Source organism: Cygnus atratus, chromosome 3, assembly GCF_013377495.2.
Source record: "Cygnus atratus isolate AKBS03 ecotype Queensland, Australia chromosome 3, CAtr_DNAZoo_HiC_assembly, whole genome shotgun sequence".
NCBI lineage: Eukaryota > Metazoa > Chordata > Aves > Anseriformes > Anatidae > Cygnus > Cygnus atratus.
The window spans coordinates 23,101,674-23,127,333 of NC_066364.1; the positions used below are offsets into that span (position 1 = coordinate 23,101,674).

Sequence of the window (25,660 nt, forward strand, 5' to 3'; positions counted from 1 at the left end):
GAAAACATATCTTCTATCAATGGTTTCTCTACAATTCAAAATTAAATACACTGTCTTACATTTCTGCATAGATCATAAGGGAAAAGTAATTTTCAAAAGCTGACATGCAGCTTGGCAGTACCAAAAAAGACAATAGTTCACTTGCATAGTACATACAGACAATGGTTTGGGATTAGAAGTAAAATCACAATCTCCTGTCAAATAATGTCTTAATATCTCAATTGATTATTCTAATGATTATAGCTTATTTTAGTGTCAGAATGAAAGTCAAATCATTCTGAGAGATGGACTCTTTAACAACTGGCTGTAAGACATAATATTAACAGAAGGATAGATTGTGAAGACGAAAAAGGAAGCAAGGACATGCTTATATCTTAATTTTCTTCAAAAGGTGAACCGTATTCACATACTACCACTGATTCACTAAGGAATAACAGGTTGAACATGGTTGAAGCCTGACTCATTACGTCTTAAGCTGCCAACAGAGAAATCAAGTAAATAAATCCTCTACATTAATACATAGTAAAATAAATGAATAAATAAAATTGATTGGAATGTCAGGTCTTGATCCTGAAAACCCTAATATATTGTTATATACATAGGCATTTTCATTTCAGTAGAAGTATGCACATCTAAGTGACTGCAGAACTACCTTTCAGACATATACAATCAGAAATACCTCTGGCTCCATGTGATCCATCACTTTCACAGGTAGGATGCAGGCTTGTGGATGAATAAACAGGTTATTTAAAAACAAACAAACAAAAAAAAACAACAATGATTTGGGAGCCTAAGTCTTATTTTAAAATCTGAATGATAAGCATAAGATAACAGGATGTAGATCTCATGTCTCTAGACTATATCTGATTTTTTTTGCCAAGTTGCGTAATGCTTGGGAACTTAAAATGACAAGACTAAGATTCTGCTGAACAAACTAAGGTAATGAAAAATCAGTATCTGAGATTTCAAAGTACAAAATCAAATAGAAGAAAAATATTTATAAGAATAGGTCACACAAAAGCTGAAAATCTAAAATTAAATATTTAATTAGAAGTCTGATTTTGCTTTCAAGGTAGGTGGCATTGCACAGGCTATATTACAATCTTTTATAGTATTTTTTTTTTCCAAAGAGAATACTGTTTATTTTTAACAGGCCACTTTAATATTAATACATGTGTAATAGGATCAGAACTGAAAATCAGCTAAAGATGGTAAATTTTACATTATTGGGAAAATTACATTTTTTTTTTGTATTGTAAAAACATTTATTTTTAACAATTTACCTACATTAATCAAAAAAGTACAGCATATTTAATAATTTTACAAATTCTTCATAAAAAATATATCTCTGTACAAAAAGGTCTTTTGCACCTACTTCATGTCACAGCAGCATGTAGTGAAATGGCAGAATGAAATACTGGGAATGAAAATTAGATTGACTTGATCATAATGCCGGCGTTCTTCCCCAATCCCCCCACCCTCACCCTCCCACCTGTTCTTTCTTTTTTTTCTTTTTTTTTTTTAATAACAGCTTTTATTTGTTTACAAAATATTTTACACAAGAAAAAAAATTATTGCAGCTAGCCTGGAGAAAGGCAAGATGTGTGATACAAGCAGCAGTTTTTAACAGCTTTGAAGCACATAACCTGTTTTTTAAAAAAAATATATAGCATGTCTTATTAGCCCATAATAATGATATGGTCAACACTGGGGGAAAAGTCTTCTGCATATATCTCAGAAAGCAGTTTTCCTGGCTGCCATCACCTGGCCACTGTACAACATTTTAAGAGTCTTATTCTGATGAAGCACCATACACAGCCCTCTGTAAAATAACTTCAGGAGAAAGAGATACAGCCTGAACAGAAGACTCAAACATATGGAGAAGAAGAGGTATTTGAGGGATGTGGATAGATCTGATAGAACTCTGACATCTTTCCTTTACTTGGGTTCAAGTATGAAACTTCTGTTTATGCAATACTCCAAACAAACATCTCAAGACAATTTGTCAGTGTGCTCCAATTTTGAGTGTCTCGTTTCAAAGAACACTCACTCATGAAAAACAATCCTCACATAACCTCCTCAAAATGATCCAATGGATAAAGAATGCACAGAATCTGGACTGTTTAAGAAAACACATCAAATAATTTAACAATTCTGTTTCTGCAACCTTTCCTCCAAAGCATACCTCAGTAGTCACAGTTAGATGGGTCACTACACAGAAACAATCAATATTAACTACTTAGGTAGAATCCTGCACTTGTTTCCAATATTCTTTTTTTTTTTTTTTTCCTGCTATTGTCACTGCAGAAAGACTTCCAAAACAGTAATGATAATTTTGAACACCTGTCAAAAATTTTTATCACACAATTCCCTCCCTGGCTCACTGTTTTTAAGGAAGCTTTTTCATTTGCAGAGCAACTTCCTATATGTAGAGGGGGATCAGGACAACAACTTTGTTATGACTTTCTTCTTTCTCAGGAAATGTGAAGGGCTCTGAGAAGTTACAGAAAAATGAAATTTACTACACAAAAAAACTCAGAAACAAACAAAAAACAAAGCCAAAAACTACTAAAAAAATGAACAAGAAACTGACTGAAAAGGATTATTTATTAAATTTTCTTCAGAAAATTTTCTTGCTCATATGAAGAATATAACGGCTGGAGGCCCTGCAATACTGTATTATATTGCTGGTATTCTTCATCTAACAGATGTTAGTTGTTAAGCTGACCAAGGGTTACCTCTGAAATTTTCTTTCTGTTCTGCACCATTAACTGAAAAATCTGTTATTGGACTTACATCTCCTTTTTGTTTAGTGTGTAACAGCCAGACCCACACACATATGGAGTTCAGAAATCTTTTTCTCCAATTCTGTATAGCAACTGGACATTAAGACAGTTTCATTTTGAGAAAACTTGAGAAAAAAAAACTCAAACCTGAATTTTACAGAAAAGCAAAGCAAACTTTCCTTGTTTCTGAGCTCAATGTATATGAATAAAATCAATTTTTACTTTACCATTTCCTGTAATTTCTTAATTTTAAAACTTAATTAATCTACCCATTGGCATATTTTTGTTTTGTTTTGTTTCCATTCAGTAAAACCTCCAATTCTAGGCAAATGTTAATGATTTACTCAACCATTCATATTTAAAAATGTCAAACTTTCAAACTGTTTAAGTAAAAAAGCAGTAAGCAGTGTGTTTAAAAAACCTGAAAAAAAAAAAACAACAAAGTAAAGATAGTTGAATGTTTCTCTTTGTTCAAAGTAGAAACTGAATGACAACTTGTTATAGACAATTTGCTCTGGGTTTACATATGCTACTGTAATGTGTTTTAGTTTCATGTAACATCAAAAAATGATGTCATATTACAGGAAAAAAATGGAAAAAATGCAAAAGGGAAGACTGTATTATGAGCACAGGCTCACAGGTTTTATGAGCTATCTAAAATAAATTACTATTCACATTTGTACATGGCAAGCAGCAATAGCTGCTAACCCCCCTGCTGTTAAATAGAATGATACTGACAATAGTGATTGATGACTGATTTCAGAGGAAAACAATCTGGCAATGAAAATTTCTTAGAAATGGGCTCTTGTTCTGGCTGAAAGTCTCCATTGACTTCTAATCATGTTTAGAAAGAAATTTAGTCAAAATTTGACAAAAGATATATTGTCCTCTCTCGCACAAGATTTTAACTGGTGCTAAGCATAGGGCTCATAATTTAATATTCCAAGTAAATTTATTGTGGAATGCTTTGCTTGGCAAAGAGTGAGTGAATGTCTATATACAATGGAAGTGTGTAGAAACCCTGTATATTTTTACCAGTATCTTACTCAGTCATCCAGAACACTCTAGTGCAAAAAAATTGTGCATTAACATTTTGCAATATAACAGCTGATTGGGAAATTGGCAAACCGCCCCATGTATGAGATACACTGTAAGTTTCTTTACTTTTAGCAAGATTTCAATGGTAAAGCATTTGCAGGTGTATGTAACCTCGAGGAAGGTTGTCTTCTCCTTCAAGAGAGCTTTATTTCTTCAGAATATTCCTGTACTTGGGGATAATCTGTGGTGCTTTCATTTGTCACAGTACTCAAGTGCCCAGAAGAATGAATTGAAAGGCATCCAGCCACATACAAATATGAAAGTCTGAGGCATTAAATATGACTAATTGGCATGTCTTGGCAGTCTTCCTTAAAGTGTGCCTTGATTTGAAGCAGATGCAGCCAGGCATTTTAATCCAACTTCAGATGAAAAAATATTCTTTGTCTGATCCCCAGAAGACTGACACATTTTTACCAGAAAATTTAGCTGCATGTAGGCTGACAGAAGATGTTAAAGATTACAGCAGCAAAGCCAAGAGAAGAAGGGAAACTGGTATATGGCACCAAAGGAATTACTGCTTGTCCATCAGAGGTATGGCTATGAATCAGTCTTATTGGGCACTGAAGGCTATACCACTGTACAAACTGTGTTCAGAGTCGTATCAAACCTCACAGCCTTTGCCTCTGTGGGTTTTAAGTTTGTGTCATACATAGGATTTTCAAATGAAGCCTGTCCATTGCTGTTTTCATGTCCAGCATACCCATTGTACTGTACTTTTGGTCTTGTTCTGGAAAAAAAGGCAGGAAATGGATATTAGTAAACATTACAAATAAAAATTCTACAAATATCACAAGTTTTATGTTCAAAGTTTCCTGTCTACACAAGCTGCATAACTGTCTAACATAGATAAAGGGAGATCCATAAAGAATGTTGCAGGGACTTAAAAACTAAGATAAATCTGTCTGAAAGTTGCTTTTACAACATGAAGGGAAGAAAACAAATTCTTAATTGGTAAATCAATACTACAAAGCACGGAAACAATATAGGCATAATAGAGGTATATGTATTCCCCATGTAAAATCTGTCAAAATAATGACAACTTCATAGCCTGTTGTTAGTGCCAAAATTGGCAGCCAAAACTAAAGCAATGTACAGCGAAAGTACAAAGTACTTTGGGAACTAATAATATTTATAACATGTTATGTCAGTAGTAACAATTATGATATTTTCTGATGACATTTTCATTTTTAGATTGCTATACTCTGGCCATAAAAGAATTCTTCCACTGAGCGGAAACACTTATTCCAGCTTTACTAAATTAACTGCTTACCAAATTACAAATACACATAATGGTCTTTCTGAAGTATTGGTTTTAATTTGAAAAGTGCAATGGCATCTTTAATTGATAAATTCAATTATATCACAGTCAAGTGCATTCTAATCGACTTTCCTGGAGATTTGGGATTTTATCCACAATAATTTTTACAGTATACCTAGGAACATAGAAATATTATTATTGTATTGATATAGATCAATACAAACTGTCAATTTGAAAGACTTGAATAGAGTAGATGACTAGGTGTACATAGAAACATGTGAGTGAGCAGCTCCTAATTCAATTCTTCTCAATTGCATCATGGGTTTTAGATTAGATAAACGCTCACAGCCTTTACTGACTTAGATGTTTTCTAGCAGAGATAGTGGGAGCACTTTAGTAATTTGCTGTTATCAGCAGTTTATTACCATTCCAGAACAGGAAGTTAGTGTTGCACCACTGAAATGCTGTAACAGGCCTCCTGGACAGTACTAAATCTGAGTCAGTGCAAAGTCAGCCAGCGTAGCCTCAATTAGGCAGCTCTGCACTGTGAGTTTCTAGAAAACGGTACGCTGTTAGTGGTAGAAATCTTCAGATAAGGGTCAGTAATTTCAGTTATTCCAGATAAATCTGCCATAGCATGCCTGTATACCTCCATAAATACTTCCTGCAATAAACAGTACTAGACACCTTGACAGAGATTTTATATGTCCAGGCATATGTAATCAGATTGACCAAATCCTAGCTAATATTTTCAGAAATTTTGACACTTGTAGATCAAAGGATACAATAAATTATCTTTCAGGAACCACTCTTGTATTCTGAATATTACTTTACCACCATGTAGAACGTATCAAAACTTCAGGGATGTTCACATTTTTATGCAAAGTTCTGTTAGAATATATTAAGCCAATAATTAAATGAAAAATAAAACAGAATTATGCAGACTTCCTGATATATTCAGTAAAATTATATAATAAAATTAATAATATGCTGTATTTTGCTATTTTAAGTCTCTCAGCACCTAAAAGTATTTAAAGAAATAAATAAAGGAGGTCCAGTATAGAATTTTATACTTTCCCTCAGCCATTGAAATAGGGACAGAAAGTCCGTGAAGGAGAGCAAAATATAGATGCTTTGTGCTTAAAAAATGTTAAACAATTTAGCAAAGAATTTCATGGTAAACAATCAAAAGAGGGTTGCTGAAAATCAAACTCTTTTATGAAATGATTCTGTTTTGAATAGCAGATTGGGAAAACTGTCACTGGAAAGATGTAACAGAAATTGACAACTTACAAATAATTCTTATGCATGCAATTATACTTTTTTCTGAATGTTTTTATTTAAGAAGTAACAAAACATGTTCAGAAATCTTAACATCTAAGTGTAAATAATTAACTACATTTTGATTTTATTTAGAAAGACTGAGATGCCATTTTCTGTCCTGATGCACTCCCTGTCTGCCAGATAGAAGGTACTGAAGCTATGAAAAAAAGCTTTAACATCACTGGCTCTAATTAGATGTTATTAATCTGGTACAGCAGAAGTATCTGTTAAAAAAAAAAAAAAGTATTTTTTTTCTGTAAGACTACCTTCAAATTCACTCATATAGAGAGCCTCCAGTGGCATAACTACTACTGCATCATTGTGAAAATTTAAGGTTGTTATTCCTAAGGTACCTTCAAGAAAATGGCTTCAAAAGTCACATATTCTGTGCTCTTTCCTTTGGAACATCTTTTTCAGAGAGCGTAAAGGTGACCTAGGGCTACTTTAAATCATTAATGAACTTGTTAATTTCTTGGAGATACCTTAAATATCTTCTGATAACCTCTCTATAAACTATGGTTTAATGGAAGAATAGTTTGAAAGCACAGAAAAAGAATATTCTTTGAAACACCAAGTTAATAAGCAACATCTCCTTTTTAAAAAATCTTATGCATTTAATTTAGATGAAGGTAGGAAGAACTGCAGTACTGCACCAACAGTACCATAAACATTGGGATTACATCTGCTCTACTGAAGACCAAATTTTAGCTCTCTTAAATAGATATAGTTTCTACCAAATAGAAAAGAAAACCTCCACTACTCACATCAGACTTAACGAACTTCATAGAACAACTGCAAAATGTACCTGTTGGTCACAGTACAGTCCTATTACATTTCATTTAGAGTTTGTCTCCTCTTTCTAAGAGCAATGTGACAGCAATGTTCCCTTTAGGTTCCATCTCTTCACCCTATCTGAAAGCCTGCTTTTTCATGCTGCTACATAAGCTTCCCCCATTTCAAAGTAGGAGCTATCTGAGCATGCAGATCTGTAGGCACCAGAAAAGTATATTCCAGTAACTTGCTCTGAAGCACAATTCATAGCTTTTCTTGAGCAGTTTTTTCAACCAAAGACTATTTCATTTCCTGACATGCATCATTTTAAATGGAGGTCACAAGTTCAAGCCTCGCTGCAACTTTTTCTTCACAAATCGTCTAATGCTGAGGTTGGTAGACAGTCAAGTCTATCACAGGCCAGTGGTGGACTTTACTTTGCCTGTATGATTTCTTACAATCACAAAATACTCCTGCTATCATTATTATAGAACAAATGTTTAAGATTGTGTTACTAAAATCAGCATTTCTGTTTAACACCATTTTACAAACTGCAAATAACTTAAAGCAGTGAATATTGTAACTCAGTAGGAAATATAAGAATTGTCCCAGAAAGCTCTAGACAAGTAATACTTAGAATGGATAAATATTCAAAAAATACATAGATATCAGCTTTTAAATTAAATTTCAGACAAAATTATTGGATTTATTCTATTATCTACTGCCATGTAAAAGTTTCTTACAAGCTGAAGTGATGCCAATTCTAGTAGTATCCGCTAGCTTATTCAGCACGTATTTTAAGTAGTCTCATTTTGGGCTGTTCCCTCAGGGATTTTATGGATTTTTCAGCTTGTATAATTAATACTCATACACATGTTGAAAGAAGTAGCATATATTCAATTTAATAAAGCGTTAAAATGAAAGAGTATAACACGTGACCTGAGATTTCAATCAGATAGCCTAACGAACCAAGAAGTTTTATAGGTCTTTGTTCCTTAACACAGTGACTTATTTTTCTAATTGTTCACCATTAATAACTGCTCTGCACTGAACCCTTTTGCAGGAATGCTTTAAAATGTTTGTCTTTCTAGAGCAAAGATACTCTTGAAAGCTTTAGTGTTGTGTTCTTTATTCACTTACGCTTATCAAAATTAAAACAAATAGTGTATTAAGGTAGAAAATAAATTAGATTTACAATACCTGTGTTTGTAGAGGTAAAATGCAAACCCTGATAATATTAGAGCGAAGAATGGGACCAGGATGGCAGCTGCGACAGAACTGCTATTTGTACCATAGTAGTGATTTGAAAGGTCTGTGTCTGCACTTAAGGGACCTGAAATGAAACAAAAACGGGCAGAAATAAAAATTCCAGGCTATCTACCTCACAGTTATCTTTTTTATTCTATTTTTGTCTATATCTTTTGAATGAAAGAAAATGTCTTGATAAAATCATTCTATTTAAAAAAATGAAGTAAACAGCATGCAGTATCATAGTACAGATCTTGTTAATACCACTTAATAATGTATCATTAAAAACTATCAAAATGCTTTGAAAACAGTATTCAGTAGGTAAAATAATCGTTTCAGTTAAATATCATAATTATAAAATATATCTATCAAGAGTCACTAGCTGAATAAAATTAAGCCCTACACCTTCTACTATAAAAGATTAACACTGTAAAAATTATTCTATGGCTTCATCTTTAATATTCAGCTTAGAAACGACAAGCAATGAGTGACTATACCAAACATGAAAAAAGTAGGGAGAACTGAGGTAACACAGTGTTTTCTGCTAGGTTCAATAGCACTCTTGTGCCCATGCACCTGTGTGCATGTCCTTGCTGCTTCACAATTTCCTTTAAGGGTTTAGAGCCTCCAGCATCTGCTTTTGCACTGGAACAAAATTCATGTGCAGAGAATGCAAAGGCAGTCACCTGTGGCATGGCCTCTCTGGGCTCCTGTTGTGGACAAGCAGATAACCAGCACTGAAAGGCATTTTGTGGAACCCACTTTTCCATCAGGATAGAGAGACATTGTCAGATTTGTTAAATAGGTCCCCAACAGACAATTACAATTGTGAAGGTTGAAAAGTAATTTTACAATGAAAGCAGAGTCAACTGCATCTCACCATACCAAACTTACAGCTCTTCAATGGAATAAGTTTATGCCATATTGAGATTTTATTCAAAGAGAATAGACCAGAGCCGAGGTAAATTACTGTAAAAATAAGGCTGGGACAGATATCTGGATTTGCATTTCTGCGATATTGTTGGTGATGCTAGTACAGTAGAATAGGAAACACCGGTGTTTACTGCCCAGAAATGCTCCTACCCAACAGTATGCACTGTCTCAAACACCGTGATTCCCTCATTGATGGCAGCATCAGTCTTTTTAGGACTCTGGCCCAGATCAGTCACATAGCAGATACACAGCCGCTGTGCTGCTTCTAACAGTCTACCATAACATCTAAGTAAGATGAAAATATGAGAGAGAAACAAGCAATTCTCCTATAATTTCTTGTGATTCAAGCTCAATTGGAAAGAAGAATGAGCTAAGGTTTTGTTCCATTAGATATTTTTAAAACTTAGATACTTCAGCTACTAATATTCTAATACATTTTGCACAACTCAATTTAAAAAATTTATGAAATCTAGAAGTAATCAAGTTCCCTTTGAAATTAAAGCATCCTCCCCAGGAATTTCAGAATCATCAGTTTTGATCACTAAACATGACAAAATACTGTAATATTTTTCACTGCCTTCATTTTCTGTTATGTTCTCAAAGCTATTGTCATGTTGCATGTAGTAGTCATACTTCAATGTATAAGTAGCTGCAAAAATTTAAAATATCTAATCAGAATTCTGCTAAAAGAAAATAGTTTGAAATTCACTATAAGCAATTATATGTATGTACATAGTCTGTATGAACAGACTATGGGATTGTTTAAAATTGTAAATACATTTTTTTAATTGAACATTTAAAACTAGACTTATTTAGATAATTTAGGAAATATGCTTGATAACTGACACACAGATGATACTCAGTACCTTAAACTTATATTTGAAGTAACTGAATATTCTATATCTCTACAGTTTTTGAAGTACTGCACTTAGGTTAACCAATCCTGAAACTTTTAAACAAAGTTTGCAACCTTTAATTGGCATTGGCGAAGTGTTGGTCAGGTCTGTGCTGTGCATGTGGTGTGCTTTTCATTACAGAAACTTTGCTCCAATTCTGGAGAATTTAAATTTTATTCATATACAATACTTGGTCTCATGTACTTACTACAATGATTTTCAGAGTTATTTGTGATTAAACATATCCTGATGTGAACTTTGTATTTCTCCTGACAGTGTTATTGTGATAAGAAATGCGAAGGCCTATTGTAATGCTCTAATTTAGGTACTGATTGCTACCACAGCTAAAACTAGAAACATATATTGCTTTGCTTACAGCCAAAAGAAAATTAATGCAAAAGATAGTTCGGTTTTCTTTTTATTAAAAAGAAGACATACTTTGTCACTGGGAAACATTATTCAACCAAGGGATATTCTGTAGGACTATAAATGGTCTTTCAATCATTTCACAGAACGACAGGAGTTTCTTTAGCCTCCTAAAAACAGCAGCAGTCAGGTAAAGTTCCGATTCTGATAACATACAATGAAGTCCTTACTGTGCAAGTTACTGAATATTCTCATTTATGTGTACTAGAAAAAAATATTTTTGTAAGAAAATACTCATTACGGTCCTTTACTCATCATTATTTAGAGCTTTCAAATGCATTTTCCCTGTAACCCTCATCTACGGGTTTCTACTGTCTGGCATCAGTACAACATGGCTCTGATCAGTACAACATGGCTCACTAACTAAGAAAACAGCTCTTGAAGTGTGAGAGTGTGACAGCTAAAGCCATGCAAGATAAGAAAAGAAGAATTACAATTAGAAGAGCTGTATGTGAGACAAAGATGGCTAGCAGCTCAAGGATTAAAGAGAAAAAATGCTGACATGGAAAGCAACTCACTGTCCTCGAGGGTAAACATGTTCCAAGGAGAAACAGAGGCTAGGCTGTCTTCACCTAACTGAAAACTGTTGAACAGCAAAGACTCTTCTGGTACTTTGTTGGGTGTGAGGAGCATATTAATATATAGTTTCATAGTTAATTAGTCTCAGCTAATTACTTGTGCGTTAGCTAATGTGTAATTGTTTTGTATTCTCAAGTTCTGAGTATCCTGTTTAGATATAGAGCCTCTTTGTGAATTTTGAAAGTTGTGCGAAGTGATACTGGCGTGCATTAAAAGGAGTGTGGCCACCAGGTCAAGGGAGGTGATCCTCCCCCTCTACTCTGCCCTGGTCAGGCCTCACCTGGAGTACTGTGTCCAGTTCTGGGCTCCCCAATACAAAAAAGACAGGGATCTCCTGGAAAGAGTCCAGCAGAGGGCCACAAAGATGATACGGGGCCTGGAGCATCTTCCCTATGAAGAAAGGCTGAGAGACCTGGGTCTGTTCAGCCTGGAGAAGAGAAGACTGAGAGGGGATCTTATCAATGTTTATAAATACCTGAGGTGTGGGAGACAGAGGGATTTGGCCAACCTCTTTTCAGTGGTTTGTGGGGACAGGACAAAGGGTAATGGCCACAAAATGGAGCACAGGAAGTTCTGCACCAACGTGCAAAAGAACTTCTTCACGGTGAGGGTGATGGAGTGCTGAAACAGGCTGCCCAGGGAGGTTGTGGAGTCTCCTTCTCTGGAGATATTCAAGGCCTGTCTGGACGCCTACCTGGGCAGCCTGCTCTAAGAAACCTGCTTTGGCAGGGGGGTTGGACCCAATGATCTCTCGAGGTCCCTTCCAACCCCTAGAATTCTGTGATTCTGTGATACAGAAAGGAAAGGAAGGGTAATATCTTTATAGAGTGAAATTTCAAATCCACATCTTCTCTAATGATATTCAGTGCTTAAAAGCATAGATCATTTTCAAGAAATGAACAAGTATTTCACACCCATTGATCAAATATATTACAGATAAGTTAATTATTCATATTTCATATTACTTGCCAATATTTGTTAGCTCAATCTAAACAAGCTAAAAAGTACTTTGAAGAAACTTTGAAATGACCTGGATGAAGGGATTGAGTGCTCCCTCAGTAGTGCAGACAATACCAAGTTAGGTGGGGCTGTTGATCTGCTTGAGGGTAGGAAAGCTTTGCAGAGGGATCTGGATAGGCTGGATCTATGGGCCACAACCAATCCCATGACATTCTACAGGGCTATCTGCTGGGTCCTGCACTTGGGTCACAACAACCCCATGCAGCTTTATAGGCTTGGCGAAGAGTGGCTGGAAAGCTGCCTGGTGGAAAAGGACCTGTGGGTACTGGCTGATAGCTGGTTGAATATCAGCCAGCAGTGTGCTCAGTTGGCCAAGAGGGCCAACAGCATCCTGGTCTGCATCGGAAATAGTGTGGCCATCAGGACTAGGGAAGAAATTGTCCCTTTGCATGTGGCACTGGTAAGACCACACCTTGAATGCTGTATTCAGTTTGGGGCCCCTCATTACAAGAAAGATATTGAGTTGCTCGAGTGTGTGCAGAGAAGAGCAACAAAGCTCGTGAAGGGACTAGAAAACTGAGGGAACTGGGGTTGTTTAGTCTGGAGAAGAGGAGGCCGAGGGAAGACTTCATTGCTCTCTAACAGTACCTGAAAGGAGGTTGCAGTAAGGAGGGTGGTGTTCTCTTTTCTCATGTGGCAATTGACAGGACATGAGGCAATGGTCTCAAGTTGTGCCAGAGAAGGTTTACACTGGATATTATTAAGAATTTCTTTCTGGAGAAGGGTGATCAGGCTGGCCACAGCAGAGGTGGAGTCCCTATTCCTGGAAGTATTTAAGAGATATGTGGATGTGGCACTAAGGAACATGGTTTAGTGATGAGACTCAGTAGGTCAGGTTGACGTTTGGAATTGACAATCCTAAAGGTCTTTTACAACTTAGACAATTCTAAAAATCTATGACAATCCAAATTGGAATGAAGAAGACCAAGATTTTAGAACACCAATCTTCTAGAACTCTAGAGGTGAGGCACAGGCACAATTACAGAAACAGAAACTAGCAGCAGACTTGCAGTCTTCAGAGGCAAAGATATTAAAACGTAACAAATCAAACAAAAATCCCACAACAGCGATGTTTTATTTGGCAAAACAGGTTAAATCATTTTATGTTGGAACTTAGGCATCTTAAGCATGCTCAGATACAGTTCTAGTTCTTTTGGTAGACTGATGACAGAGATGTCTTTGCCTTTTAGGTTATTCTCTAAAGCTACAAGCAAACAGTATTGCTTCTGAAAGAGGATAAACAGTACTTAGACAATAAAGTTCTTTCAATTTTCATGTCATAAAGTTCTGAAACAATGTATCCACTGAGCCTAGTCTTCCTCTAGTATTGTGTGATAAGGAAACCTTCATCAAATACATTGGACTTTCACATTCAACCAAGTATTTCTTGGCAAATGCTGTTCTTTTAAGTATGCTTACAGGTGACAAATTTCATATTACATTATTTATGCAACAATGCCTGCATAGTTTATGCATACTTCTGGCTTAGTATAAAGGCAGCAAATAGTTTAACTTCCGGAAGAAATTGAAATATTATAAGTCTTCAGTTGGAGGACAGATGAGATCATTACTTCAGCAGAATATTCATGAACATAATAAATTAAAAAAAAAAAAACAGAGAGAGAAAATAAAAAAGTTATCATTGAATTTGAGAGCTTACGGACAAATGTTACGACCTTTACTGACCTGAAATTTGCTGTTTCGTTTTAGCTATTGGTTTTTCAGTGTAGAACCTATTGACAATCAGTGCCTATTTAATGATCACATAAAGAAATCCATTATCCTTTAAGGGAGAGTATCTGCAATTACAGAAATCTTACTTCTGAGATGTCAAAGGTGAAAAGAAGCCCTCAGCATAGGAATACATGTAACAATAACCCTACAGCTCCTTACTAACCTTTGGAAAATACAAACTGAGCTCTCATATTACAACTCTCAACAGTGATACATTTTCTACTATCACAGAATACAGCTATCAGAGAATACTGTAACTATTGAATCGTCATTCTGCTTGTTCTTCCTTTATCCCCATGTGTTATTGATTTCAATGCTAAAACAAATGGCTCCAAACTTTTCTTAGGTAGCTGGAGAAGTAGTGATATCTTTTCTGGCCAGGGTCAAGTAAAAAGAAAAAGAAAAAACAAAACAAAACCCAACAAACCATATCCCCGCTGTTTTGAGATAGAAACAAAAATCAATCATAGAATATCAAAGGCTATTAAATAAGATGTTTGCTTAAGCAAATCTTGGTGCTCTATTTTTACAGCATGCTTGTTAAAATTAGAAAGAAAAAGCAGCTTAGATATTATTATGATAAGGATTATACCAAAGCACAGACAGACAGATAATCTATCCCACATAAGAGTTTACTCTGAAGACTGAAATAATATTCAGCTTCAAAAACTGGCAGTTCTTAGGCTGAGAAACTGAAGAGTAAGATCTTTTCCCCTTGTGAATAAACATATATATAGCACTTTGAGAGGTGGCCAACATGAGAAAATCCTTAGGGTAACTGATATTACAGCAGTTAATAGAGTGAAGAAATACAAGGGAGTTTTGGCAGAACTGTAAAAGGCATTGGGTACAGTACCAATGAAGTTAATGGAACTGAGGCAATTTATAAAATGTAGATACACTCTGCTGTTGACCTACTAACTAGGCTATCTCTCCATGCAAGCCCAGTACTTTGCTGTGTATATACTGTGCTGTATATATCATGTTCCAGGATCAGGAAATGCAAATGTCCATGGCTGCTATTTTTCAAAACTATTTAATAAGCAAATATTTCATGAGTAAATAGTTGGTAGTTTTCATGACAAATATTTTGTAAGTAAAAACAGCTAGTTTATCAGCAGCTGCTGGAGTAGTGTATCAATATATACTTCAGTCATTCATTTCATATTTTTGACAGTGAAGTGGAATTCTGTCTAAACACATACATATTCTGAAAAGTACGCCCACCAGAAATAAGCAGTTTCCTGATGAATGTTAAAATCAGTGTCAATTCTTCCCTTTTAATTTCCTTTATGATTCTGATTGCAATTTATACATTTGAGCAGAAAAAGGCTTTGCATTGTGTGACTTTTTTTTTTTTTTAATTAAATAAAGTGTCCACAGAAAAGGAATCAGTTGCAATGTCTCTTTAGGAACATTCTGTGTTCATTTCACTAGGTAGCTATGCTACAAAAGACAAGATGGTAACATATTAAACAGAGTGAACTTAGTATTTGAACTGCAGATTTCAAATATGCATATTTCACTGTATATTTTATAATAGTGATGGCATGAAATAAACATGCTTACTTCAGCTAGAAAGCTGATGGGAGTCATTTGTTGAATTGCCTCTTGCAAAACTGCAAAATATTATATATCCTAAAGCTCTATGAGTGCATTTACCTTGTCTTTGGAGCATAAATTTTCCAAAGTCTTTTCCATGTATGTCACCTTGATAGGTGAAAACACCTCTTTCAAGCCCTGATGACACCTAGAGTAGGTTGAAGAAGAAAAAAAAAATAAAATTTATTTCTGATACAAACAAATAAGAATATTTAGCCCTTTTTTTCTGATTTAGATATATGAAGTTCTTACAGGTTTTTTTTTTCACTTTGTCAGTGATTATGTTTAGAGAACATTTATGATAGTAAGTTTGCATCACTATTACAGTTTTAAAATAACGCTTGGAATGACTTTAAAACATCTGATGTAAATACTGGGTTTTAAAATTCTTTAATTGATATTTACATATTTTGTTAAATGTACAGATATAAAAGTTCACCAAATTTTCAGTTTTTAAAATATTTCCCATAGACAGCATCATGGGGCACAAAGGAAAACCGCAAAGAGGAAAATAACTCTTTTTCTTCAAGATTAAATGTCAACTCTTGGAATCAATATTTAATAAATATTGAGACAATAAAAAATCCTTCAGGTGAAAATTCTAAGTCAAATAAAATAGTCTGTTAAGGTACTACATATTTACCCTCTTCTTTATGCTGAAAAATTATTGTGTAAATAGTTTTCCTGAGATTGACTGAATATGTGTCAAACCTATACTATTTCTCAATATAGGAAAACAGCTGCTATTTCAAATGCAATATTGCTCATTCTCATTTTCTGTGAAGAACTTCCTGTTATGTATCCCTTCTTAAATTGAGTGTTCTTTTGAACTTTTAAGTTTTCTGACAGTGAACTATTTAACAAACAAATAAAGGTAAAATTCCCACTCTAACTACACAAGGCAAAAACATTGCATAATATGCTGATTCACTCCACTTTCCACTTAGTAAGCTAAAAATTTTAATGGGAGTGTGGGAGATAGAAGATTATATACATAATTCAGGAAAGAAAAATAATGTGTTTTCTACACTGACATCTAGTGTGCTGTATTCAATATTTATAATATAAAAAAACGTTTAGAGTTATATAGGAAATCACAAATTACTTTAAATTTTAAACTCAGCAAGCTATAGTAGTCTGGTTACTTACATAACCGTCTAGCGCCCAGTTGTCATTTTCAAACTTGCTTACAAAAATATCACTAGGTCCTTTAATCTGAAAAATTTTCAATAGCAAATGGGCTTCTTCTTTCTTGTAAACACCTATTAATATAAAGGAGGTAACATATGCCTTTTAAACAATTTTTGGATTATTTTGTTCAAACATCCTTCCAAAGCCAAGTAGCTTCAGAAGTAAAATATTTTGTAAAGAACATTCTGTAATAACATAATTTTCAAACTTGGATAAAGTAAGAGCTTACATTGCTGTAATAACAGGATCTTATTTCATTCATCTTTTGCCCTTTGTTCATACCGTATTTGATAACAAAATGCAAACATGTTTTTGTACTGTTAGATTTTATAAATAAAAATTTATAAAAAATTATAAATCATGAATATCTGTCTTTTCATGCACTATGTCAATAATTCTGAATACACAGATAATTACTTCCCTGCTAAAATAAGATTGTCAATTAGAACTGGAAAAAATTGGATTTTACTGACAACACATTATATTACTCCAGTAAATAACAGTACTGAAGTGAAAGAAAATTTGCTGTAAGGTAGCCAATAAAGAAATTCTCTCAGAATTCTTGACCTTAACAGGTACTAATAGCTTATAATACTCATGTCAAATGTAACTGTGATCAGAGGCTAGATCAGAACATCACAGTGTCAGATTTGAAGAAAGGAATATACGATGTTGATTAAAAGGTATGCATAATTTACTATGTACTATTGTATGTCATGCCATTATCAAGACCATATTGTTTTAAAGCAGATATTGATCATTGTTGAATAATGGATCTTTTCAATGTTACAGTTCTTAAAATGCTGCATACACTTTGCATGTCATTTCAATATTACCTGTGAGTTTAACAGGTCAATGCTACCCACCAGTCTGAGATTAAAAAAAAACAACCAACCAACCAACCAACCAACCAACCAAAAAAAACAACCAAACACCTCATTACTTACTTGAAATATAACGGGAAAAATAGGTGGGTAACTACATAAAAATAACTGAAATACATGGTAAAGTGACTGTTACATTTAGCACCTTTCCTTTCGGAAAATAGACAGAAAAAGATTTTTTAGTGATAACAAAGTTTTTGCTTCCTGTTCAAGAGAAAATAGAACAAAACGGATCAAGAGAAAACAAACAAACGAACAAAAAAAGGACAGATTTTATAACATTGAATTCTGAGCCTACCTGATAGTTTGAGTTGTATGTTGGATGCTTCAGTGAATGTAGCATTTACTTTGCTGCTTGTAGTATTGAACCAATCAACAGTCAGAGTAGCAGGCTGTCTTTTTCCTAAATATTCATAAAACCCTTTCCACAGTGAATTTATAAAAAATACATCTGAAGGAACTAAAGTGGAGAGAAAGAGAAGAGAAGAGAAGAGAAGAGAAGAGAAGAGAAGAGAAGAGAAGAGAAGAGAAGAGAAGAGAAGAGAAGAGAAGAGAAGAGAAGAGAAGAGAAGAGAAGAGAAGAGAAGAGAAGAGAAGATTACAACAAAGTAGCAATCTTTCTAGACACTCTTATGTTCTTCAGTTTCTCTGTTACAGCATCACTCTGCTATTCTAAGGAGGTAGAGGCATTACAGTAAAAAATGAACAATCGTTAGGACAATATATCTAATGATCTTTCAACACAATTGCGTATACTATATCATACCTGTCCATCACAATATATGTTTTTAAATAACCTCACACTTCATAGCTTGAGTGCTTCAGTCAATGTCCCAAAGACTATGAAAAATGATGGACTCTGCCCCTCAACACCCGTAGCTTTAGGATATGATGAAGAAGGGAGAAGAATATTCTCAAGTCAGGGATTCCTGGAAGGAGACACTCTTAGGCCACCCTACTTGTTTCATGAACAAAGCAGCACTGTGTGTAACATTCAATTGTTTCCACTGAATTCCAGATACAGCTTAGCACAAGTTTTTATCAGTCTTTTCTCCACACCTTTTCTCCATGCATTATTGCTTAAATTTCAACTGGGATCTCACAATACTTAAAGATCAGATATTTCCTGAGAACATATTAATTTTGTAAAGTATCTTTTAGACTTTTTCCTAGATATTTCTAATTGCTTTCCTACAATAGTTACTTACAGTAAATTTGAAACCTGACATTTAAAAAATGTTAAAATTATTTTTGTCTTTTATTTGCTGTTAATTAAAAATGTATCTGAATTTATCCCTGTGAAGGTGAACATCTAGTATTACATGTTACAGTGCTGACAGGTACTATATAAGACTGTTACAAAGGAGCTGACACCATACTTCTGTTTCCACATTTAACATCTTCAATATCTAGTATCTTTGACTATTTTAGCTGCCCATAATAGCTGTTAATCTTTGTCTCATAGAAGCTGCTGAAGAATCATAGTGGCTCTGACTCAATTCTGCCCAGCCCTTACAATGTCCACCTTTCCCACACAATATAGAAATGTAGAATTAGTAAAATTAACTTTGTAGTTATTATATAAACTCTACACCAACTGCAGATTCTCCTCCAAATGTAAGGAATGGGAAAATCCATAGCTACTAATTAAAACGGCTTCCTAACAATTTTTGCAAAGGCTATACAAAGCAGTGAGAACCATGGGAATCACACAAAATATTATAGTTGCTAAACTTCACGTGGATATTGTGAGAACTCATTATTTACAATTTATATTCTATTACAATTTACAGTAGTGTTAAAATGGTATTACTATTTCTTATAAAAACAATAACTCTAGAAAAAATAAAAAATTAATAAACAATATCATTTCTATTCAGACATCTGAAGGTTGAAAATGAGAACATTAATTTATTCTGTTAGAAAAATTTTAGTTGACAAATATTAGCTTCATCCCATAAAATACAGATAACAATATATGAAATTCTACCAAAAGACAAGATAACAAGGTAAAGAAAATGCTCCGAAATACGGTGTTCTACACTTAACAGAATTCATGATTTTAAAAGACATAATAACAGTGCAGACTTGATTTTTTAAAAAATAGCTTAAAACTTCTGTTAATTACTGACATTTATTACACAGATTCAATTCTCTAATCACCATTATTTGCATGATCAATTACTTATTTATCAAAATTGGTCATAAGGGACATGATTTGGTGTGAACTAACTCTGATGCTCTGCATAGTGAATGTATTTAACTTGGTCTATAATTTAATTTGGCATTGAACTTCAAAACCTGTGTGGTATCAGATTAATGCATACCTTAGCAGTTTGGTGATGTGAATCCTCTAATAAATTAAGATGGTATATTAATTACAGTGAATGCACATTACCTCCTGAATTGCTGCAAGTCTATAGAAGTGATGTATTTGAAAAGAAATCATTTCAGATTTCACCTGACACGCTCACTAATAATATCACTGGGAAGGTTAATTATTAGCAGAAATACCTTTTTATCCCATCTATTCTACAGAGTCCTTCCACGAACTGCTGTGACTGTTAAGCATTCATCTTGTTTTCCCTGAAGTTTGCTAAAATTCAGAATATAGAGTTGCAAGCTAATTTATTTGGTAAAAAATCTGCTTGTAGTTAAATTGGTAAAAACAATAGGTCTTTTTTTCTAAAAATGACTGAACATGAGAAGATCTACATAAAGGAATTATCAGACGTATTTCAATATTTTGTCAGTGGCAGGAGGACAAATTTGACTGCACACATGTGGCCCATACCATTTTGGAAAACCTGGCTTAGAATACCTACGAAATGAAGGCCAAGAAAAATGTAAAAGACAGAACTTTGAACACAACCCCTAAAATTATAGTCTATGCTCATAAGGCTCTCCATTATAGCAATCTCTCTGATATAAAACTCCTTCAAATCTGCTTCTTATATATGCTTTATGTTTTTGGCTTGACAACTTTTTCTTGTGCGGTTCACAGAATTGGTATCGTAGAAATTATTAAAATGTTGTTTTGGAAATAATTTCATAGAGTAGGTTTAACATGGTACTTACTATCATGAGTGACTTCAACATTTATATTCCTTTGAAATTAGTTATAAAACAACTAAGTTAAATACTGGTAATAGTTTTATCATCCATAGCAACCTAAGGTGTGAATCAATTTAATTTATTTAGATCTAAAACTGTTCTTGTATACAAACCTGGAGTTTTAGTTATTGTTTCATTAACTTCTCTGACTCCTTTACCTACAAGTAAAAAGACAAATTATCATTTTCATGAACATATTTGATATATTTTTAATAGAATGTTAAAACAATGCCTGATTGTTGCAATTATCCCTTATCCAAGAAAGTTATATTTAAAACAGAAATAACTGAAGTCTTGAATACTTTACGTGTTCAAACCTATACACTTAAATGAAAGCCATCAGAAAATAATTTAGGAAAACAACATTTTTACTGTGAAAAGTTGTCTGGCTAGCCAATTATTTTATACACTTAGGCCTATAATTTTATATCAGTGCTATAAAAGAGAGCCTTATAGGAGGGACAAATACTGTATATAATTACTCATAATATATTAAATATCATTAAAACTGTGTTAACAAAGGTTGATACATTTATGACACAAACCAGCAAAAGCCAGATAACTGGATTAAAATGACAGGATCAGATATCATGGGAAAGAATCACAACTAGTATAATTTGCTGTACTTCTGGTGCACTCAGCAAAGTTCTTTGATGGCAGCTAAGGTTCTGGCCTCATATTGTTGGTCATTTAAAAAAACAACTAGTGTCTAGTAATAGATTCTGTCTTGCATGGTTTGTGTTTCGTTTGGTTTGTTTGTTTTTTCTTTAGTAGCAGAAATTCAATGATTAGACTGATTAAGTGTTAAAATAGCATAAAAATGTGAGGCACATAAAAAATTATACCTAAAGACTGCATGCAAAGAAAAACAGAATTAGTTAATAGAACTCTTTTCTGCATTTTCTTTAAAAAAAAATCAACAAAAAACATCCATCTTTTATCTCACTGTATTAATTATATATTACTCCTGAAAAATCATCCTTTATGGATCTACAATAAGGTAAATTTTTATGGCTAGATCATACTTCTTCTCAATGTTGAAACAAAAAAGTTTAACCATACCTTTAAGAAAAATAAAATATTGTTCAACCCTCAAATCTGTGTAGAGTTCTTTGACACATTAGAATTAAACGTGTTGCATGCATCTTTCCCATGTGTCTGACTGTTTTTTACTTTGCTTATATTCTAAATGTTATTATTTTTTTATTTCTATGTATTGGGAATTTATAGCCATGTTTATTCACATGTAAAGGCCAAATTTAGCTCTCACATACTTAGAGTTATTTTAGCAAAACAATATGAAATTTATATGGCTGTAAATAAAAGTGGAATCTGGTGCAAAGATTTTTTTTTTTGTTCATTTTTATTTTAGAAGTTTTTCTTAGACAAAAATCACACCTGAATGAATCTAAAAGTCAACTCCTGTGAAATATTTTTTTTGTTCCTAACAGAAAATCATGCATTAAACACCGAACACACTGAAATACTCTTTAAAACTATGCCAAAAAGATTAGGAAGAATACAGTTAAAATTAATACTTTTTTTGTTTGTTTGTTTGCTTTTAAGGAATAAACTTGTGTATGTGTGCCTGCGTGTTTACATACATATACTCCTATGTCTTCCTCCATGAGCTCCAGATGCTATGCTTACTTTGACTTTTTAAAACTATTGTTTTCATATGGTAAAAAACATTTCATAAAGTAAACATTTTCTGGGCAGCAAGCTGACTGGTCTTATTAGCAGAGCTTTGAAGTAGATTTAGTGGGGGAAGGGGATGTACCTCTGAGTGACAGAAAAGAAACAGGGAACAGAAACACTTAGGAAGCAACAGGAAAATGCCTGTGAATTGTCCAAAAGGAATTAGAAAGGGCTCCTGTAAAAAGGTGATGCAGTCAATATCCCAGCTGAAATGCCTCTACAATAATGCACACAGCATGGGAAACGAGCAGGAGGAGTCAGAAGCTACAATGCAGTTAGAAAACTATGACCTAATTGCTATCACAGAAACACGCTTGGACAAATCACACAACTGGAACACTGCAATCAAGGGAAGGAGGGGCAGAGGTGTTGCCCTCCATGTTAAGACATGGATAGATTGCAAAAGAGCTGCCTCTGAGAAACAGCCACAGACAGATTGAGAGCTTGTGGGTAAAAGTTAAGGACGAGACCAATAAGATGTCCAGTAAGGACATCTTGTGGTTGGGGTCTACTACAGGCCACCTGACATGACCTTCTTGCTTCAGCTACAAGAAGCATCATGCTCACAGGCTCTCATCCTGATGGGGGTTTCAACCACTCAGATGTCTGCTGGAAAAGCTACACAGCAGGCCGTAAGCAATCCAGGATTGTGTTTCCTGGATTGTGTCAAGGATAACTTCCTGGTCCAGGATTAGACTAACTAACCAGAGGATAAGTGTTACTGGACCTAGTGCTCACCAATGTGGAGGAACTCATTAAAGAGGCAGTCTGGGTTGTAGCAACCATGCCTTGGTTGAGTTCATGATCCTGAGGAACATGGCCTGGCAAAGAGAAATGTCTTTGGAGGTGTTTAAGACCAGGCTAGATGAGGCCCTGAGCAACCTCATCTAGTGGGTGGCGTCCCTGCCTCTGGCAGGGGGGTTGGAACTAGATGATCTTTGAGGTCCCTTCCAACCCAAGCCATTCTATGGTTCTACGAAAAGTCAAGACCCCAAACTTTCAAAGAGTGAACTTCCAGCTGATTAAAGATCTAGTGGATGTGATCCCCTGGGATACTGTCCTTAGGGACAGAGGAACTGCTCAGAGCTGGCAGTTCTTTAAGGGTACTGTTCTTAGAGTGGAAGAGCTCTCCAATCCCATGTGTAAGAAATCAAGCAGGGAAGGCAGAAAACCAGCATGACTGAACAAGAACCTGTTGGTCAAACTGAGGCACAAGAAGGAAATGCACAGGCAGTGGAAGCAGGAACATGTGGCCTAGGAAGAGTACTGGGATGCTGTCCGGATGTGCAGGGATGGGATCAGGAAAGCCAAGGCACAGATGGAAATAAACTTGGCAAGGGACGCAAAGAAAAACAAGAAGGGATTCTATAGGTGCATTGGCCAGAAAAACAAAGGCCAAGGAGAGTGTACCCCCTCTGATAAACAAGAAGGGAAAACGCATAACAACAGACATGGGGAAGGCTGAGGTAATCAACAACTTATTTGCCTCAGTCTTCACTGCCAGTCAGGCTTCCCATGTCTCTCGAGTCCCTGAATCTCCAGGCAGGGGCTGGGGGAGCAAAATCCCTCCCACTGTAAGCGACAAGCAGGTTTGAGACCACCTGATGAAACTGAATAGGTACAAGTCTATGGGTCCCAATGTCATGCATCCCTGGGCCCTGAGGGAACTGGCTGATGTAGTTGCCAAGACATTCTCCAACATATTTGCAATGCCAAGGCAGTCAGGTAAAGTCCCCAGTGACAGGAAAAAAGGAAACATCACTCCCATTTTTCAAAAGGGTAGAAAAGACATGGGGGGCTACCAACTGGTAAGCCTCACCTCTGTGCCTGGGAAGACTGTGGAACAGATCTTCCTGAAAGCAATGTTAAGGCACATGCAAGACAAGGTGATCCGAGACAGCCAGCATGGCTTCACCAAGGGTAAATCCTGCCTGACCAATCTGGTGGCCTCCTATGATGGAGTGACTGCATCGGTCAATAAGGGAAGACTGACCGATGCCATCTACCTGGATTTCTGTAAGGCTTTGACATTCTGATCTCTAAATTGGAGAGAAATGTATTGAAAGGTGGACCCTTTGGTTGATAAGGAATTGGCTTGATGGCTGCAGTCAGAAGAGTTGTGGTCAACGGCTCTATATCCAGGTGGAGGCCAGTGATGCGTGGTGTCCCTCAGGGGTCTGTCTTGGGACCGGTGCCATTTAGTATCTTTACGAATGACTTGGAGGAATCAAGTGCACCCTCAGCAAGTCTGCAGATGACACCAAGCTGAGTGGTGCAGTTGATATGAAAGAAGGAAGAGATGCCATTCAGAGGAACCTGGACAAGCTTGAGAAGTGGGACCATGAGAACTGAATGAGGTTCAACAAGTCCAAGAACATGGTGCTGCACCTGGGTCAGTGCAATCCCAGACACGAGGACAAACTGGGAAAAGAACTCATGGAGAGCAGCTCTGCAGAGAAGGACTTGGGGGTTCTGGTGGACAAAAAGCTCGACATGAGCCAGCAATGTGCACTTGCAGCCCAGAAGGCCATCTACATCCTGGGCTGCATCAACAGAGGAGTGGCCAGCAGGTCAAGGGAGGGGATTGTCCCCTCTGCTCTGCCCTTATGAGGTCCCACCTGAAGTGCTGAGTCCAGTTCTGGGTCTTCCAGCACAGGAAAGACATGGACTTGTGAGAGTGGGTCCAGAGGAAGGCCATGAAGATGATCAGAGGGCTGGAGCACCTCTTGTATGAAGAAATACTGAGAGAGCAGCGGATGTTCAGCTTGGAGAAGAGAAGGCTCCAGGGAGACCTCCTTGTGGCTTTTCAGTACTTGAAAGGGGGGTTATAAAAAACATGGAGAGTGACTTTTTACTCGGACAGATAGCAATAGGACAAGAGGAAACAGTTTTAAACTAAAAGAGGGTAGATTTAGGTTAGATGTTAGGAGGAAATTCTTCACTCAGAGCGTGGAGAGGCACTGGAACAGATTGCCCAGAGACGCTGTGGATGCCCCATCCCTGGAGGTGTTCAAGGCTAGGTTGGATGGGGCCCTGGGCAACCTGATCTGGAGGGTGGCATCCCTGCCTGTGGCAGGGGTGTTGGAGCTAGATGGTCTT

At 35.6% G+C, this 25,660-nt stretch overlaps 1 protein-coding gene across 1 annotated transcript in view; it reads right to left on the bottom strand.

Moving 5' to 3' along the window:
* Positions 1–4,451: 4,451 nt before the first annotated feature.
* The window catches only part of CSMD1 (CUB and Sushi multiple domains 1), a 1,150,797-nt gene continuing 1,129,588 nt past the window's right edge, over positions 4,452–25,660 (bottom strand). The window contains exons 65-70 of the mRNA XM_035542943.1: positions 20,977–21,021; positions 18,048–18,209; positions 16,824–16,936; positions 15,735–15,822; positions 8,437–8,569; positions 4,452–4,611 (exon numbers count right to left, since the gene is read on the bottom strand). Coding sequence (XP_035398836.1) covers positions 4,452–4,611; positions 8,437–8,569; positions 15,735–15,822; positions 16,824–16,936; positions 18,048–18,209; positions 20,977–21,021 — 701 coding nt within the window. The remainder of the gene's footprint in view (positions 4,612–8,436; positions 8,570–15,734; positions 15,823–16,823; positions 16,937–18,047; positions 18,210–20,976; positions 21,022–25,660) is intronic.